General features: G+C 37.2%; 1 protein-coding gene across 3 annotated transcripts in view; it reads right to left on the bottom strand.

Annotated features, from left to right (window-relative positions):
- Nucleotides 1–5,947: 5,947 nt before the first annotated feature.
- ZMAT3 (zinc finger matrin-type 3) overlaps nt 5,948–19,608 on the bottom strand; it is a 33,113-nt gene continuing 19,452 nt past the window's right edge. For 2 of the 3 annotated variants that reach the window (XM_059163420.1, XM_059163421.1), the window contains exons 3-6: nt 19,126–19,245; nt 16,653–16,819; nt 16,435–16,535; nt 5,948–13,349 (exon numbers count right to left, since the gene is read on the bottom strand). In XM_059163420.1, the coding sequence (XP_059019403.1) occupies nt 13,138–13,349; nt 16,435–16,535; nt 16,653–16,819; nt 19,126–19,245 (600 nt within the window). In that variant the 3' untranslated portion in view covers nt 5,948–13,137. The remainder of the gene's footprint in view (nt 13,350–16,434; nt 16,536–16,652; nt 16,820–19,125; nt 19,246–19,608) is intronic. The other variant, XM_059163422.1, reaches the window with a different exon arrangement.

Below are 19,608 nucleotides of genomic sequence, written 5' to 3'. Positions count from 1 at the left end.
ACTGCCAGAACAGCTATTGCCTGATGCTGCTGAGAATTCCATTAACATACCCTCCTGCCAAGTCCCTCTTAGCGAACAAAGGAAGGGAAGGAGCAGTTTCATATCTATTTGCATGTGATCACCATTTTACCGCTTGGTAACTGGCAGGCAAAACAGAATTTCATCTCTGGGCTCAATCAAGGACTTTGTGAAGTCACTACCAGGAAAACTGGGGCTTGTGCCATATTTCAGGACAAATCTGTATGCTCCCTTCTAGCTGCCCTATTGCAGGTGGTTGCCACTTTGGCATTTATGGGCTGATGGGCCAAAGAACAAAAGCCAAACATGTGAAGAAGGGGCATATTTCCAAATAAAATCTTGCCATAAGATCATTTGGTGACTTAACATAAAAATTTGGATTTCTGTCCATCTTGGCCAGCATTATTACTGTATAAAGTTGAATAAGATGCACTAAAATAAATATTACAAGTAGAGGACATAGAAATTCTTCTTCATAAAGTATAAAATAACATATTTAGAAATACACAGAAAAAGGTTTGGAAGGATAAGGATTATGCTAATAATACCAATTACCTCTAGGAAGGAAAAAGTGGGATTGGAAAAATGGGGAGTTTAAGGAGTATTTCCCCCTTTACAAAAGTGTTGAATATTAGACAGCAAAAATGTACGTATGTTTCCTTATGTGACTGAATATCTCTTTGCAAAAGAGAATTTCCTGTCTCTGAGAAAGTTCCTTCAGGTCATATAAATATACTTTGAAATCCAGTAGTGACTTGAGAGCTCGATTGTAAAACATTCACAAAAATACAGAGTGATGGAATAAATGAATAATTAGCCCCAAGCCTCCCCAGGAATTTTCCCAGTTTGGACCACAATGACATACTGTTGGGGAGAAAAGCTCACGCCACTACATGACAAAGGGCTAAGTTGTCTTCCTTCCAGAGGCAGTAGCTCTGTGCTCTCCCTGACCATGCGCTTTCTGGTGAGTCGAGGGCGGCTTCCCTCCGCGGGTACCCCAGGCTGGAAGTTGAGTCCCAAGTGCCGCAGGGCCACTAAGAGCACCAAGCAGAGGGGTTCACCGTCCTGTGCTGTGTTCTTCCTCCTTCCTAACAGTTCTTTGGACTTTGTGATAAACTACACTATCGCATGCAAAATTTCAAGGTTTTCTTAAGTACAAAGGAAATTTTTCAACACATAATAAGATTAGTAATATTAAAGTGCTTTCCAGGAGATTATCTGATACATAGTTAGTACCTTCCAAGTATTTGTTAAGTAAATTAACCTCTTTCGATTAAAAACAAATTAAAATATTTTAAAAGTACTTAAAATAGGATGAAGCATTTGCTCAAGTGTTTTGATTATTTCCTGGATTAGACGTTCCATTATGGTCTCCACCTGCCTGACATTGTCCATTATGGGTAAAACTCTCCTTTCTGGAGTGGCATCCCAGCAAAAGCCAAGTGACACATAAAATGCAGTCACAGTTGTACTGGTCCGAGTAGTCATTCTAAATCGTGGCTACGTATTAGGATCATATAAGGAGTTTTTTAAAATCCCTGGAGACCTGGGCACACCCTAGAGCAATTAAGTCAGAACTTCTGGGGATAAGACCCAGGCATAAGGTTGTTTTTGCTGCTTTTTTTTTTTTTTTTTAACTTCCCAGATGATTCCAACGTGCTACTACGTTTGAGACCAACTGCTCAAACGTCAATATGCCTAAAGGATCTAGGCTTTCATAAAGGACCTTTCATAAAGGAAGACCTTACTTAAGATAAGGTGTAGTTCAGTAGGTCTGGCGTGGGGCCTGAGATGGTGTCTTTCCAAAGAGCTCCAAAGTGATATAGCAAAGATCTGGTTTCTAGAGCCTTTCACACAGATGCCTAAGGAGATATGTAAAAAAACACTAACAGCAGTAGTACTTGTAATAAGGAAATACTGAAAGCCACCTAAAATGTCCACCAACAGGAGGATGAATTGTGGTACATGTAGACAAATGAACACTCTATAGCATTTAAAATGGATAAATTATGACTACATGTATCCTCATAGATAATTCTCAAAATGTTGAGAGAAAAGTACAAAGGCATTTGCACATTATGATGTCATTTACATTAGTTATGAAAGCATAAACAACACTATGTATTGTTTATGGATACATATGGTATTAATATTACACATGAAAATAATAAAACCAGATTCAAGACTGTGGTTTATCTGGGGAGGGAGTAAAATTAGAAGTGGGGGGTGCCTGCGTGGCTCAGTGGGTTAAAGCCTCTGCCTTCGGCTCAGGTCATGATCTCAGAGTTCTGGGATCGAGCCCCAAATCCGGCTCTTTGCTCAGCAGGGAGCCTGCTTCCTCCTCTCTCAGTCTACTTGTGATCTCTCTCTCTGTCAAATAAATAAATAAAATATTTTTTCAAAAAATACTGTTAATCTGCACTAAAAAAAAAAATTAGAAGTGGGGAGAGGTACACAGTGAATTTCAGCTGAAACCATGTTTTATTTCTTCTAAAAATAACAGCATACAGCAAAATGCTAGGATCTGATGGTGTTGGGGAGCTTGGCGGTGAGCACCTCTATGTCTGTTTCATTATCGTCTATACTTTGCATCTTTGAAATAATTTCTAACTTTTAAAAAGTTTTTAATTTATGTATACCTGTATTCATAGAAACATTATTCACAATAGCCAAAAGATGAGGCAGCCCAAATGTACATTGAGAGATGAATGAATAAACAAAATGTGGTTATGTACATACATTTGAGTATCACTCAGCCTTAAAAGGAAGAAAATGTTCACATATGCCTCCATACGAACCTTGGAGGTATTATGCTAAATAAAATAAACCAGTCACAAATTACAAATACTGTACAATCCCACTTGTATGAGGTACCTGGAGTAGTAAACTCATACAGACAGTAGAATGGTGGTTACCATGGGGCTGGAGAGAGGGAGAAATGGCTGCTATTGTTCAGTGGGTTTTGGGGTTTCAGTGTGAGAAGGTGAAAAAAGGCTTGGAAATGGTTGGTGGTGACAATGCCCAGCAGTGTGAATTACCTCATGCCACTGAACTGCAGACTTGAAAATGTTTAAAATGATAAATTTTATATTGTGTACATTTCACCACAATTTTTTAAAGCTTTCAGTTTAAAAAAAAAAAATCAAGGAAGACCAATCAAAGGACCAGTAAAAGATATTTTGGAAATCATATGGGGGAATACCATCTAGTCAAAAATAAGGTCCACATGTGCTGGTATGGCATATTTGCCCAGGCACACCGGTCACCAGAAGTATTAGTGTATGCAATGCCATCCTTCATACTGCATCGAGTATCTCTGGAAAATACCTAAGAAAAAGGTAACTGCCATCACTTCTGCGGAGGAAAACATGGGAGCATGGGGTCAGAGGTGAGCTCAGGGTCTAACTATTCAAAAAAACTCAACCAGTTTTTAAAGAACAATAATTCTCTAAGTCACCCATACTGCTGAGAAGGATGAAAAGAAATAACTGGAATGCACACTTAACACCACAATTCGGAATAACTGAACAGTTAGGTGGCATGCCAGGAGCACACAGTTGACAGAACTGGCCTGTTATACCCTAGTGAACACTTTCTGTAAATGTTCAAAATATTTAACGGAAGACTTAAAAATATGTCTACTTCTGTATTGCCAACTTATTGAAGCAGAAAACATGCTTTCCCCAATATGAATTACGTTTAAGAAAACTTTTTATGTTTTGCATTTTGTAGTTTAGTTTTTATATTGTCAGCATCATTTCCACCTATATGGTAATATTTGCCATTTTTATATAATTTTATTTTAAAGAATTTCCTTTGATAAGAGATTTTTCTTGTCCTTTGCTTCCAGTTTTTGTTTTCGTTTCGTTTCATTGACAATTATTCCTATTTAGTTTCCATGTTTGCTGTTCACATACCCGAAAGTGCATGGATAATGGATTCTTTTAAAGCAAAATAGACATTTTTCAAAATCACAAAAAATCATACACATACACACATATAAGTGTATGTATATGTATATGTATGTATTCTGATTCCCAATCCATCGCTTTTCCCATTCGGCCTACTTTAGTAGCCAAAGGCGTAAAAGAACACACTCCTTGTTATCCTAAAGTCAGGATTTCTAAGAGCCCTTGCTTTATTATGGATTAAAATCTCCTCTCCTCCACTAGGTGGTTTTTAGCCAAGGATCCTGCTTCTGAGGTATGGTACCAACCACATTTGAATTGCTAACTGTAAGATTTAAAGAGTCCACATGGTGGCACTAGATACCTTTGGTCAAAGTCCATAACCCAGTAAGCTTTTTCTGAAAAACAGGGAGAGAAGAGCCTCTGGCATTAGCAAAGATTAAAAATTAAAGCTAGTATGAAAGACATCTTGTTCCTGTCTGGAGGGATGGCCCTCAGCCAAAGCATATTTGAAGTTCTAATTACATACTTAAAGACATCCAAAGTGCCAAGCAGATGTTACAGACTCCTACAATGAAGCCGATTTCGTCCAGTGGCAAACATACATCTGTTCCTTCAGACATACTTCATTACAACATACATACAACATACTTCCACACACTTCCTCCTTACATATTTCTCTCTCTGTCCATCTATCTTCATCTCTTTTTCTCTGACACATAGGTACACATATGCATCTACACCATGGAGTGCATTTTTAGGTGATGGGGGGTGCGGGTAAGATTCATAATCACATCCCTACTAAATAATTCTTTTAAAGTGTACAATTGCTGCCTGTCTTCATCTTTTTGTAAGTTCCCAAATTTCAATAGTTCATGAATGTCCCATAAGAAGGTATAAAACTTGGTGGGTTAAGTCTCAACTCAGATGGTAAATATCTTAAAACTCATCACAAAAGTATCTACTTCTAATCTTTTTACAATCTTATACTAATTTATAACAGACTGGGAAATTTCATTGATAGTCCTTCACCTACAGGTAGTTTTAAAGGGTAACACCCAGCAATTGATCTTGAATAAATTTCCAACAAATAAGCTTCAGAAATGCCTAAAGAAAGAAAAGCTGAAAAGCTTAGTGGTTTATGATTCTATTTTTTGATGCCCATTATCATAGCTTTCTTTCAAGCTAAAAATATCTTAAAGATGATTTAATAAAATGTGCTGCCTTGAGTATTTTTACAACACACAGATTCAATGTGATCTACTCACTTCATTCAGAAACTTTTTGTGCAGACAAGAATTTTTTCCATGACAATAGGTGTATGTGTCTCGCACCCTGATTAAACAAACCAAAACAGCACCCTCCAGGCCTCTAATCTACTTTTTAAACTGAGCATTTTTTTAAAAGATTTTATTTATTTATTTGACACAGAGAGATCACAAGTAGGCAGAGAGGCAGGCAGAGAGAGAGAGAGGGAAGCAGGCTCCCCACTGAGCAGAGAGCCCGATGCAGGACTCGATCCCAGGACCCTGAGATCATGTCCTGTAAAATGAGCATTTAAATTCAAAAGCACATTGCACTGAGTAAACCATAATTCTTAAATGACCATAACCCAGCAATATATTGTACATATAAGAGTACAAATAAGAGTATTTTTATATGTGAAACACCAAAAAGATGAATGGGTAGATGGCTTTTCATGTGTTTATTTTCAGAACAGTGATTATGGTCCTGCTAAACCCAAAACGTCTCAGAATTTGAAAGGAAGGTAAATTTTAAATGTATCCATAAAATAGAGAAACTTCTCCAGTCTCAGGCTAACTCCTGTGACGTAGGGAAGAAGTAGTGTGAGCAGTTTGGTCAAGTCTACTGCAAGCCCAGGAGTTGACAATACTCTGCACAAATTCAAGAAGTCCATGGCAGATCACGTACAGCCACTGACTGTGGGCATTGAAAATAACACATCATTGCAGACAGTGTATCTTTTTCCCCCAAGATCTCCAACTCAGAACCAAACAATGTGCAGACAAGACTCAGAAACTGTTTTATTAAATTGAACACAAAATACCTGTTACAATAATGTCAAGCTTTTATCAGAAATCAGTACATAAGTGAGGATACACAGCCAAAATGAGCCATCAACATAAGCAGTGTAAATTTTAAATAACTTTTGGGTTTCTATTTTCAATATGCTGAAGAAAATAAAACCAAAAAAAGCAATTTCAATCTCACAATTTCTGAATTGGTTTTAATCCCATGACACTTTTGCCATTTTATTGCCCCAGAATGCAAACAGATTTCCAAAGTGGGTAACTGACACTTAGCCCCAACAATACACACAGATGTTAAACCCCTGAATGACATTTAGAAAAGATTTTAGGAAACAACCCCAATTTCATACAGTTCTGGCTGGCGGTTTTTAGCTATATCCTTTACTAGATATTTTTCTAGTGAAATAGCAAAAGCGGTTTTAAAAATTTGCCATGCCATTAAATGAAGGGTTCTAAAGTCTCCCTTGTTTTTTTTTTAAGTGACTTTATTCTCTAATTTAAAACAATAACTACACTAAAATGCAACCTTAACAGTGAAAGCAAAATCAGTTTTGCTTCTGGATCTAGAGCATACATCCAAGAGAGGCAACTCATTGCCCTAGCAGATACATGGAATGCTTCAGAGCAGAATCTGACATGCTCTAGTAAGGCATCTCAAAGCAGACACACCATACCTAAATTAAATTATTACAGTCAGCCGAGGATACCACAAGGTGAACACCAACTAACACAGAATCAACATGAATTCTTACAAAATGATACACTGATTTACAAAACCACAGAAAGGTGCTCAAGTACCAAAAGAAGGCAAAACAATGACCAGCCACTCTAAAAGAGTTTTGTTCCCGTAAATGCCAGATTTGCAGAGTAGAAATAAACTTTATATGTGCTTTGCCCTAGAATATCACTCATCCTGACATATGGGGTTACTTTTCCTTAAAAAAATATATCATGTAGAGAATATACATTGAATCAGTGATATAGAACATTTATTTTCACTAGTGAGGGGGTCACTTAAGCACTTAACTAGAAAAAGAGTAATCATGAAGGTTATTTAAATTGAAAAGAAATCTGATAAAACCTGCATTATTAGTTGGTATTAACAGTGAAGTGAGGTTTTTAGCAATTACATTGGCTTAATGAGAAGCATGACCATTAAAAAAATCTTTAAATTCAAAGAATCGTGAAATGCCCAAAAATGAAAGTTTAGTTAGTAAAAAATCATACTTTCATTTTAAGGTCCCCAAAGGAATGTTTCGTTATCTTGGAAGCCATGATGCTTATCATACAAGCACAAGAATATGCATCAGGAACAGTGAAGTTTCAATTCTGACTTATCCATTGAATCTTCATTACCTGGAGCAAGTCACTTAAATTCTTCAGATTTTGCCCACAAAAAATTGGCATAAAAATAAAGGCATATGTCAAAAAAAATTTTTTCTAAACAGTACTAGAGTAAAGCTAAAGATGGTTACTAAGGCTCACAATTTCAACAACTCATTGTACAGTACAATCATTTTCGATCCTGCTAATTATGGCTAGAGGAAGCATGAGCAATGACAATACTCAGGGAATTCAAAGGCTTTAGATAAGTTAATGGTTTTGACTTTCACAACTGTGAAATCTGTTCTTCTCCAGTTGTCTAAAACAGCTAATCATCTATGGGTTTGACTCTCTCCACCTCTTTATGTTCTGATAGAGCAGGTGAAAGTAATGACAGAGATGTGGTTTCATGGAGAAAAGCAGCAATAGAATGAAATGAGGTAAAAGGTGATTTAGTAAACCCCAATCCGTAATTTACAGTTATTTTAAAGAGGCTGCATAGTTCAGCAAAAATACATTACAGAAGAGGGATAAAGAAAAAATTCTTATGGAACTTTAAAAGGTGTGACAACTAAGCATTTAAAATGACCAACACCAGAGAACTTGAGGTTGGAAAGGAGTGGTTTTCCTCCACGCTAAGCACATATAAAAACAGAAACCAGAAGGCTAAAGTCCACAAGAGAAAACAATGTATGTTATTTGGTTCCAGTTATCAACTTCATACACTGCTTTTTAAAAGATAGCAATATTCAAACAGATAATAAACCCTAGTTAACGACACCTATGCTGAAGTGTTTAAGGGAGAATATGGTCTGAAATTTATGCTGAAATATAGATTTTTTTTAAACCTCCATGGATGGATGGATAGAGGGACAGACAGACAGGTGGTAATTCAAGCCTAGTAAAGTGTTAATGGCCTAATTTACTGGTGATATACTGTAAAAATCTTTTAACTTCAATGTATGTTTAAAATTTTTCATAATAAAATACTGAGGAAAATTTTACTATTTCTACAATAATGTTAATTTAGCAGTGTGTTTTAAAGACTCAGGCAATTTAGAATTGTAATTAACTGAAGGGAGAATTTTTGCTTAAGGCCTCAAACCCAATTTCTGAAGATCCTTTCTTTAACATAGAGATGAACTAACACAATTGGTAAATATTGTGAACAAGACACTCTCTTCTTCACACACCTCATTTGCAAGTAATTCTCTTCTCTCTATAGAATAGACAAGTTTTGAAAAGAGCACTGGAATAAAGGTTTTCCAAACATCAGTGTAAATCAAGCCCTTCCAATCCACCACACTACTACTCATTAAATATAAATGCAACATAGATCAAGGTGAAGAATAATCTATGACTACTGTCAGCCTGGGACAACTGGATTTATTTTCAGGGTGTGTGGTTCCTTATCAACAATGTTAACAGTTTTACTCAGTATCAAACTGAAATCTCATTAAGCCAAAAATAAATAAATATATAAAATGCAGAATACAGAATTCACACAGACCTTCGCTATTCCAAGCTTCTGTTTAATGAACTGTGATTAACGGCAATAATTCATCATCTCTTCTCTCTGTGAAATGCTAAAACATGCTAAAGGCACTCATATTCTGGGCTTAATGGAGACAGGGTCACATGGGACCATAAGCCAGTATTTACTTTTTGGTAGCTACCCAGAATGGGAGTTTACAAATGACCCTCCCATTCACACTGGGAAGAAAAAGTCAAACACCTATCAGTAGAAACTTCATATGAGAAACTATTTACACAGCTATTTGTCCACTCAGAAAGACTGCTAGTAACTATGATGATAGAGGTCTACAAAGAAAAACCCCCCAAAAACAAAAGCAACAACAAAACACTATTATGTATGAAACTCCTGAATAGTAATTTGGCTGGTTAAAAAAAAAAAAAAAATAGTTGTTAAGGTGGAGTATTTTTTAAGCATTTGTTCAAAAGCCTACATTAAACTTTTGTCTCTATTGACAAAATATTTCTATTTCTAAAGAAATTCTATTGTCTTATATATGCCTCACCAAGTTCTTTAGAGAGCACTTTCAGTCTACATTCCAATATTAAGGAAACAAAACAAGTTCCAAATACACCATCCCTAGGCCTCTCTGTAGAGGATACCATGCCCAAAATTACATGTCTCCCCTGACCAGCAAGACTTGTATTACACAGGTCACTGGACAATCCTCAAACTGTCATTGTTCAGGGTCCCATCCAATTCAGGAGTGAAGGAATCATAAATCCCACTGCTAATCCTTAGAATCTATCTACAGAGGAAGATTAAAGCAAATATATGTTTCATGTTTATAAATAAACATGAAACATGTATTTTCCCATTCCCCTCATTGAAAGTGTAGACAAGCAGCTATAAACAAGCATATCAATTCTGTAAAATAAGGTGGAAGGAAGATCTCATGCTTCCCTTCAGCTGTGTTAAGTCAGAGGAACATAAGGATGGTCTCAGGCAGCCATGATTCTTCATTCAATCTCAGAGTTTCAAAAAATCTTAAATGGTTTTCTAAGTTTACCAACTCATTAGGAGGGGAAATAATGAAGAAGAGTTGGAGAAGGAACTTTTTCTAAATGAATGGTATAAAATATTTATCTTGCAGAATTCAGTGCAATAAGAGACAAGCAGACAAATGTAATAAAAAAACATGCACATATTTACAGGTTGTAGTACATGATATATAAAGACAAGACCAACAAAGTATTTTCTGTTCAGTGTGGAGCCAAAAGGATTTACATGGCACACTTTGTTTTGTAGCTAACTTTTTGAAAAAAACACTTCAAAGGCATAGGCAGTCCAATCTTTTAATTGGAACATGGAATTTTTCCTTTACAACTTCTTGCCCTCAATATCTTAAGAAGAGTTTCTAATTGTTATCTTCTAACATTGACTTCAAATGACAACTTACAGAAAGATACTCACAAAGAGACTTTGATGCTACGAGTTCTTCTTGCAGATGATTACTGAAATCTACTGACTCAACTAAAGGTCTTCCGCTGTTTAGGCCTCTGTCCATCCTTGTATACAGCATATACAAAGATACTAACATGACTCTTGGGCAGCACAGGGTGCAGATTCTAGAGCACATTACAAAGCAGGACTGGACTTCACAAAAGGAAACCAACAGAGATCACGTATCACTGACTGTGGTAGTAACAACGGCCTTCTTTGACAGGGAAAAAACACTGACTAATAGGAATGCATGGAGATGAGAAATTGTACCATGCAGAGATATATTTATTTAGGTATTTCCTTTTTGACAACTTCTGTCACCTTTGCTTCACCTATGGAGCACAGGAGAATGTTGAAAGGTAACAACCCCAAAACAATCCAAAGTCATAGAGATCTGTGATTTTCTCTTTTTTTGGATATGTAGGTAACCTCTATAAATGATCATGGAAGTTATCAACTTCCTACAGTTTGGAAATTAAGGAGCAAACCGAGTTATTGTAGGCAATATGGTATCTAAAGTGTCATATAAAACAAACACATAGCTCTTCTTTAGTGCAAAGAAATAGAGCAAGTAAGAAATAACACTATAAATCTAACTTTTTTCTTTAAAGAAAATGCATTTATGCATTTATAACATCCATTAAGGGCACTGGGAGACTGGAAACCTGAATATGCAAGGCCAGGAAAGACATCAAGGCCTTTAAGTCCACTGCTTTTTGTATATATGTAATGAAATTATTAAGCGGGGGGAGTGAAGAAAATCCTTCAATTTTATTTGCAAAGGAAAAACTGAAAGTGGATAAATGCCACTTTTACAAACTGTAAATTTTTATCCACGATCTTCTACTATTACCTGAAATAAGGATCCAAGGAAATCTTCTCGATGGTATTACATAAATATATATGTATGTGTATATATATGTACTTATATACACATACATATATGTATGTATGTCTATATGTACACAGACATACAGAGAAAGGGAGGAAAATAAGGTTTTTAAATAATTAAAGAACTAAGTGGCCAGCACTGTAATATTAAATTCTACCCAAAAATTATACTTAGCAGCAATATGAGTAACCTACTGACCAATAAAATAAGTTCTAAATTAGCCTAAACTAATCAATTGTATAAAAGGATTATTATACTCAGAGTCACAGGTCTAGATAGAATCTCAATAATGTTATTTCATTCTCCTGTTTCTGGGAGGGAAAAAAAATGTACTAAACAATTCTATTTTTCAAAAAACCACCACTTCAACAGAAGAACAAGTTGATAATTGTACCAGTGGTTATCCCAAAACTGAATTTTAAATACAGATCTACATTGCTCAAAAATTGTTCATAAGGATTAAAGGCAAGGAATGATGATTGTAATTTCCTTCTCCCCATCTCTTTGCCTATAGAATTTCAAGGAAAAATAGGAGTTTTATTTTTAATTACTAATTAAAGCAATCAAATGTGAATTGACCATAGTGCAAAGATACTGCTCATTATAAACTTCCTGGTGAATGTGGCCTTTCAAAAAAAAGTATGGATGAGCACCAGTCTTATCCATGTAAATACAGTAAGTAGATAAAATACAACTAATTAAAGTTCATAGAGTACTCCAATAGTTTATCTAGCCATACACTAGAGCTTCTTATTTTAAAAACCAAAATCAAATAATAATACTGTTAAAATGATCAGATACCAAAGTAATCCATAATGTATTTCCACAACCTTTAAGGAAGCTGAATTACAAAGAACCAAAGTTCATGTATTTTACTACTGGATATTATGAAACTAAAATTTGGTTAACTTTTTTTTAACCCTCTCTATCTATAAAATAATAAGGTAGTAGTATTTTTCAGGGTAGCCAACCAACTGGTAAGACAGGAAAGAACATAAGTAAACCATAAGGATCAGCTTGTCGAAAAAGTCTCCCAAAACAAATATCAAGAGATCTGAACTCAACAATCGAGATTGTCATATAAGTAGGTTATTATCAGTGAATAACTCTAAATTGAAAAATTAAACACATCTTTACATTTCTCAAAACCATCTGAAAAATATTTTTTTAAAAAATAGCATATCTATCTTAAACGCATTGAATATTGGAACAGGGGGCTTGGAAAACCCACAAAATAGTGGGGCATGAAAATGAGCTCATTAAACAAGCAAATTCAACTGAGGTGGGGTGGGGGAAGGGGGAAGGAAGGAAGAAGATGGCATTTAAATGTGTAAAATCCACCAGTGGAAACGAAATTTCACAGTTGGGAAGTCGACAAGCACACTGGAAGTGTATAAATCCAAGAAAATCTATACTCAATCAAGAATGGGAAGACAAGGGGGAAACATGTCCTGGGAAAGACCCTAATCCGGTTTATATTCATATATCCTACTGGCAAGGCATTGTGTTGAGGTGGTTCCAAAGAAACCTTGGGAAACCAGAATCTCTGCTTACCTGTTTTTACCATTATCTGAAGTAAGAACTCAATAAAATTCTTTACTTAACAGTACGTAAAACTAAAACTGCAAAAGAAGGTGAAATTTTTAAATTTTTAAATAGTTAAAGCTCTAAGTGATCAGGCTACTAGTTGACCAGAACTCAGTCAAGATAAAAAGTTATTTCTCGTGGGGTAGGTAGGTCACATGCTCTAAGTAGCTCAACACAACTGACCTGAAAATGCATCATGACCTAAGAAGCATATTCTTTTCCTTCCCCAAACTTGATAGCTCATGGTACACCACTGCAGGTTACACGTATTAACATTAAGCAGAGGAATATACTCAGATCAAAAGGACCACAAAAGCAGGGCATGTTGACAGAAGGCAAACAACAGGCAGGAAAAGCTGCTCTATCTGAATACAACAACCACTATACATATCCCAGATTCTCCATCTCATTTCTGTACCGCTGTTCAGACACCTTGCTTTTATGTTGCTTGCTCTCTAAATGCTGCCGGAACTCCATCTCCTCACCAGCCCCAACATTACACATGGAGCAGTAAAACTGGCCACTTGGGGTAACACACATGGCCAGATCACGTGGAATTCTCTGCCGAGAGCGGGGATTGAAGTAAGGACCTGCTAAAGCAAGAGATAAAAATGGATTCACTTCAAAATATTCACTACATAAATGATGACAGTCATTAATTATAACTAATGTATTTTAGGTTTGGGGGTATTGTTTGTTTGTTTTTACTGAAGCATAGTTGACATACACTGTCATTAGTTTACAGTGTATGACGTAGAGACTGCACCACTCTATACATTATGCTATGCTCACCACAGGTGTAGTCCAGCTGTCACCATGCAACACTATTATAGTTCCACCAACTATATTCCCTATGCTGTATCATTTATCCCCTGACTTATTCACTCCATAACTGGAAGCCTGTATCTCCCATTCCCCTTCACTATTTTGCCAAAGCCACCTGCCCCTCACCTAGGGTTCTCTGTATTTACTTAGCACAATACCCTTGAGGTCCATCCATGTTGTTGCAAATAGCAAGATCTCATTCATTTTTATGACTGAATAACATTTCATCGTGTGTGTGTGTGTACACATGCACACACCACATCTTTATCCATTCACCTATCAAGGGACCTGGGGTGCTTCCATTTCTTGGCTATTGTAAATAACACTGAAATGAACACAGGAGTGCATATATCTTTTCAAAACAGTGTTTTTGTTTTCTTTTGGTAAATAAATACCCAGTTATACAACTGAATTCTTAAGTTGGACCACTGCTTATTAGTTTTCTGCTTTCTTTTCTACTATAATAAATATTTAAGACTTTTCTCAAAATATTATTTTCACTGTATCCTACAAAATTTAATATATTTTTATTACTGTTTGATTTTTTTTTAAGATTTTATTTATTTATTTGACAGAGAGAGACCACAAGTAGGCAGAGAGGCAGGCAGAGAGAGAGAGGAGGAAGCAGGCTCCCCGCTGAGCAGAGAGCCCCATGCAGGACTCGATCCCAGGACCCTGAGATCATGACCTGAGCTGAAGGCAGCGGCGTAACCCACTGAGCCACCCAGGCGCCCTATTACTGTTTGATTTTAAGAATTTTAAATTTCCAGGCACCCGGGTGGCTCAGTTGATTAAGAATAAGAATCTGCCTTGGGCTCAGGCTCAAGTTAAGATCCCAGGGACTACGGATCAAAGTCCCAAAGAGCCTCCAGCTTCATGTTCAGCAGCGAGTCTGCCTCTTCATCTCTCTCTGCCCCTCTCCCACTGCTCACGCACAGTGCTCTCTCCCGATCACTCTCAAATACAGAACATCTTTTTTTAAAAGAATTCTTAATTTCCAGTATGATTTCTTCTTTGATCCAGAGTTATTTAGAAGTGTTTAAACATTTCCAAACATTTTGTAGGGTTTTTTAAATATATTTTTTGTTATTGATCCCTCATTTAATTGTACTCTGCCCAGAAAACAGTCCAAACTGCCCTCTGTCCTAAGGTTTATTTTACCTAATATTAATGCAGTTATCTCAGCTTCCTTCAGTTCAGCTGGATTTTTTATTTTATTTATTTTCTCTTTATTTTTTATTTTTCTTATTTTCTTTCTTAAATATTTTTAGTTTATATTCAATTAACATAGAGAGTACTATTAGTTTCAGAGGTAGAGGTCAGTGAATCATCAGTCTTATGTGGCACCCAGTGCTCATTACACCTCAGCTGAACTTTTTTTTCTTAAAGATTTTATTTATTTATTTGACAGAGAAAGAGAGAGCATAAGCAGTAGGGAGCAGAGACAGAGGGAGTAGCAGACTCCCTGCTGAGCAATGAGCCTAATGTGGGACTCCATCCCACGAACCCTGGGATCATGATTTGAGCCTAAGGCAGATGCTGAATCAACTAAGTCACCCAGGTGACTCTCAGTTGAATTTTTTTTTTTAGATTTATTTATTTATTTATCTGACAGAGAGAGAGCATACAAGTATGCAGAGCAGCAGGCAGAGGGAGAGGGAGAAGAAGACTCCCCGCTGAGCAGGGAGCCTAATGCGGGACTCAATCCCAGGACCCTGGGATCATGACCTGAGCTGAAGGCAGCCGTTTAACTGACTGAGCCACCCAGGTGCCTCTCTCAGCTGTATTTTTTAATCCAATCTTATAGTCTTTGTCTTTTAACTGGGACTTCAGTAAATTTATACTTACTATAATCACTGATGTATGTTTCAACTTTTATTAATCATAGTACATTATGCATTCTCTATGTCCCTTTTTCTATGTTTATCTTGCCTTTCCAATGAATGTTTTTGTTTTTCATTTGGCCTACTGTTCTCATGAGTTACCTCTCCTAGTATATGTGTACATTGGAAGCTGTGATGGGGGAGGATAAAGGACTATTCAGTCCCACTCGCCTTCCTGGAGATAATCAGAAAATGCAGAAAACATTCCTATAATGCAGCAGTTCTGAACTGAAGGTGTATATGAGAATCACTGAGGAAGTATTTCTAAAACACTCATATGTCTGGGTCCCACTCCAAATTTACTGACTAAATATCTCTAAGTCATGGTTCAGGCATTGTATTTTGTAAAAACTCCCCCAAGTTTAAAGCCACTGCTCAATCTTTTTTATTTTCCCCAACAAATGGAGATTTAACAGGTCACAACTTTAAACCAAATAGCCCATTTTTATAACGCATTTTACATTTCTCGGCTGGCAAACACCAGAAGCGGTATAAAGGGACTACGATCAAAGATCTTAAAACAGGGGTGCCTGGGTGGCTCAGTGGGTTAAAGCCTCTGCCTTCAGCTCAGGTCATGATCCCAGGGTCCTGGGATCGAGCCCCGAATCGAGCCCCGCATTGAGCCCCACATCGGGCTCTCTGCTCAGCAGGGAGCCTGCTTCCCTTCCTCCCTCTCTCTCTCTCTCTCTCTCTCTCTGCCTGCCTCTCTGCCTATTTGTGATCTCTGTCTGTCAAATAAATAAATAAAAATAAAGTCTTGGGGAAAAAAGACCTTAAAATATAAACTATAATTTAAAATCAAAATAAATAATAAACTACACAGAAAATAAATAAATAAAGACCTGAAATAAATACCAGATTGAAAAGCCACTAGACAAATGAACAATTAGCTAACCGCAAATTCTCAGGGCTATTATCATTAAAGGAAATAAAAATAAAGAAGACCACTTCCAGAATGTAGCCAAGGTACCTGAATTATTCTGTACTGTATACATATTCCTCCTATTAGGCATCATCTTATACTCATTCCCTTCTTTCCGGGTCCGCCGCTGACCGGCCTCTGAGGACTCCCTGGAGAAAAGAAATTTGAAAAGTGTGAGACTTCTAAACAAGGATCCCTTTCAACTCTTCTTCTCTAAAGACAGTCTTACACAACACTTTGGCCTGAGAGAAAATGGCAATACCTACGAGAATGAGTTACTCTGAGCTTCCGCCAGCCGCAGCCTCTTGGCGTGATTCTTCCCTTGATAGTGAGCCTGAGCCACAGCCGGAGAACTAAAGGAGGCATCACAAAGCTTACAGTAATCATTCTCCGTGGCCAGGATCACTCTGCCTCCAGGCTTAAAGGAGCCCATCTGACATCAAAGACACAAGAGACAAAGTTAAAAAAAATGTGGAGCTTATGCCCTCCTTCTCCTCAAAGTTCCTAAGAGTTGAAAGATAACCAAAGGTTATGGTATGATCACAAGCACTCAGCTTTATAAGGAGAGAATGTAATTCATTCCAGAAAAACAACAACAAAAAAGAAAAAAGGCTGGGAGATAATCATGGTTTTGTATTACAATCACCTTTGTACCAAACCTATTAATGGCTTGTTGCTATCTCCATGGAGAAATTTTTTAAAAGAAGCATGGAAGATTCAGGGCAGTATAGGAAAACCCTAAAATGACATTACCAGAAAGATAAAGTCCTTCCAGAATCCATCAACGAGCATTTAATGAATGCCTACTGTTTATAGGGCTTGCTACCTAATGCAGAAGGGATAACAGATGTATATTTACAAATGAGCCTCTGTCCCCCACAAAGTCTACAAATTAGCTATGGATATAATATAAGTAGGAAAAAATAACCAGCAGATACAGGCAACCGTATTCAGGCTGAGAAATGGGTTCAGAGAAACCTAACACACTGCCTGGAAGATAGTACGTACTCAATAAATACCATTGGGTAAACAAAAAAAGACAAACTAGACTTGGGCTAGAGGAGATAAAATACATAATAAAGAGTCTGGAAGCATATCCTGTCAGGACCAGCTAAAGGAAACTGCACGGCTTCACCAGGATGGGAAGATTTTCTGGGGGACAGAAGAGCAGTCTCCAAAAATCACAAAGGGCTATGGTAGGAAAGAAGGCTCTGGAGGTTCCCTCAAGGAGGGGAGCAAGCTGAAAACTGTCCCAACCCGGGAGTGGCTGTCCTGTCCAGAGCAAGAATCAGGGCCCTGAAAACTTCTAAGCCTGAAGATCCGTCTGGGTATTTTTCTCTTCTTTGATTCTGTTTTTATCCTCTCCCATTTACCCCACAAATTCGTGAGGATGGAGGAAAAGCTGGTATTGCCATCCATGTTTTAAAGACTGGAAAACTGACATTAGGGAAGGTAAAATTACACCATGGCGGTTAGGAGCAGAGGTCCAAGGTCGAAAGAAATTCTTGTTCTACCACTTCACAAAACACATACCACCATGGACAAGTTACTTGGCTTCTCTGAGCTCCTAATAAACTTCCAGGTGAGACAAATGCTGCTAGCCCATGAATTATACTCAGAGTAGTCAAGTCAATACCTCTTAAGTTCTTGGAAGCATGAAATGAAGTTTAGAGCCCAGGACTAGATTTCATGCCCATTTTCCATGGGCATGAAATTTAAGGGTGCATCAAAAAACTCAATAATCAAGATAAAATAATATGTTAATGGAACACTTATATAAATCAAACCTAATATAAGAAATCCTAAACAAAATATCAAAATTTTGAATAAAGACAGAACCAGTCACAGTGCCATGCCAAGCTATACTGCAGCCTGAGGCAAAAGAAAAATCAGTAATACTTACCCAGCTTTAAGTTTCGGACATTTTGTTTACCACTGATTTTTTCGGATTAATTTGAAATGTTAAAGTAGTACATTAAAGTATTTATCCTCACTACTGTTTTGGCTCCTCTCAAATTGGTGCCTCAGTCAAGGGCATCCCTCACCTCACCTTAGTCCCAGCCCTGAACAAAGAAATGTAAGAAAAGTGCTTCACAGAGTGGCTCGCATAGTAAATACTTGATCAGAGCTATTATTATTTATGACTATGTATTGTTCTATGGACAAAAACAGATTAAGGAATACGATCCATATTTCAGAGGCTATTGAAGTACAGCATTATCTTGCCTAAAACATCTGCTTTATCTACCAGTAAAAGGAATGTGAATCTCAAATGTGTGTCATTATATTAAAGTCCAGAAAAAGTTTATACAGGTTCTCTCCATAGTGTGAAGAAAGGGGCAATCTCAAAAAACTGACCTTGCTAAAAGGCAAATTACAAAGTAAATGGGATTAACTACAATAAAGAAATAAATATTGAAAACCTCTCTCTTTTCATTCAGGGCAGAGCCTAGACATTCAGGGTCATTTAACCCAGAATTCTAAGACATGCCAAGAAAAAGGCATATGTAACAATATTTCTTTCTTCATTTCATGCATCACAACCAAAGCCAATGAGAAGTCTCAAGGTCATGGATGTTGGCATGCTTTAAAAAACACTGCACTACAGCTCGAGGAGTTAAAAGTGTCAAGTAGAACCTTGCAGGAGTATTTGCCCAACTGTACCTTGACGGGCCTCTGGATGAGCATCCGGGAGCATGTGTACAGAGGGTAACTCCCACCCTGATATATGTGTCTCACCTGCGGAGGGACAGGAGCAGCTGGAGTAGCCACAGGTTCCACCACATTGCTCATTCTGGCAGGAGGAGGACAGCTGTTGGCTGCATAGTAATTGCGGAGTTTCTTACCATGATTTTTACCCTAGAACCAAAGTGAAATGAGTAGTCACCAAGAAAAAATGTGTCAACTAGAGTTCATGTATTCATTAAAAAAAATAAATAAATAAGATTTTTTTTTTAAGATTTTATTTATTTATTTGACAGAGAGAGATCACAAGTAGGCAGAGAGGCAAGGCAGAGAGAGAGGAGGAAGCAGACTTCCCATGGAGCAGAGAGCCTGATGTGGGGCTCAATCCCAGAACCCTGGGATCATGACCTGAGCCGAAGGCAGAGGCTTTAACCCACTGAGCCATCCAGGCGCCCTAAAAATAATAGTAATAGAAAAAATGGGAAAAAATAAAAAACCCAAGCAATATTAACTACATTTTATTCTTACAGATATATG

This window comes from Mustela lutreola, chromosome 2 (assembly GCF_030435805.1).
Source record: "Mustela lutreola isolate mMusLut2 chromosome 2, mMusLut2.pri, whole genome shotgun sequence".
Taxonomy (NCBI): Eukaryota; Metazoa; Chordata; class Mammalia; order Carnivora; family Mustelidae; genus Mustela; species Mustela lutreola.
Note: the sequence above shows the minus strand (reverse complement) of the source record. Positions and strands in the feature narration are given on the sequence as shown.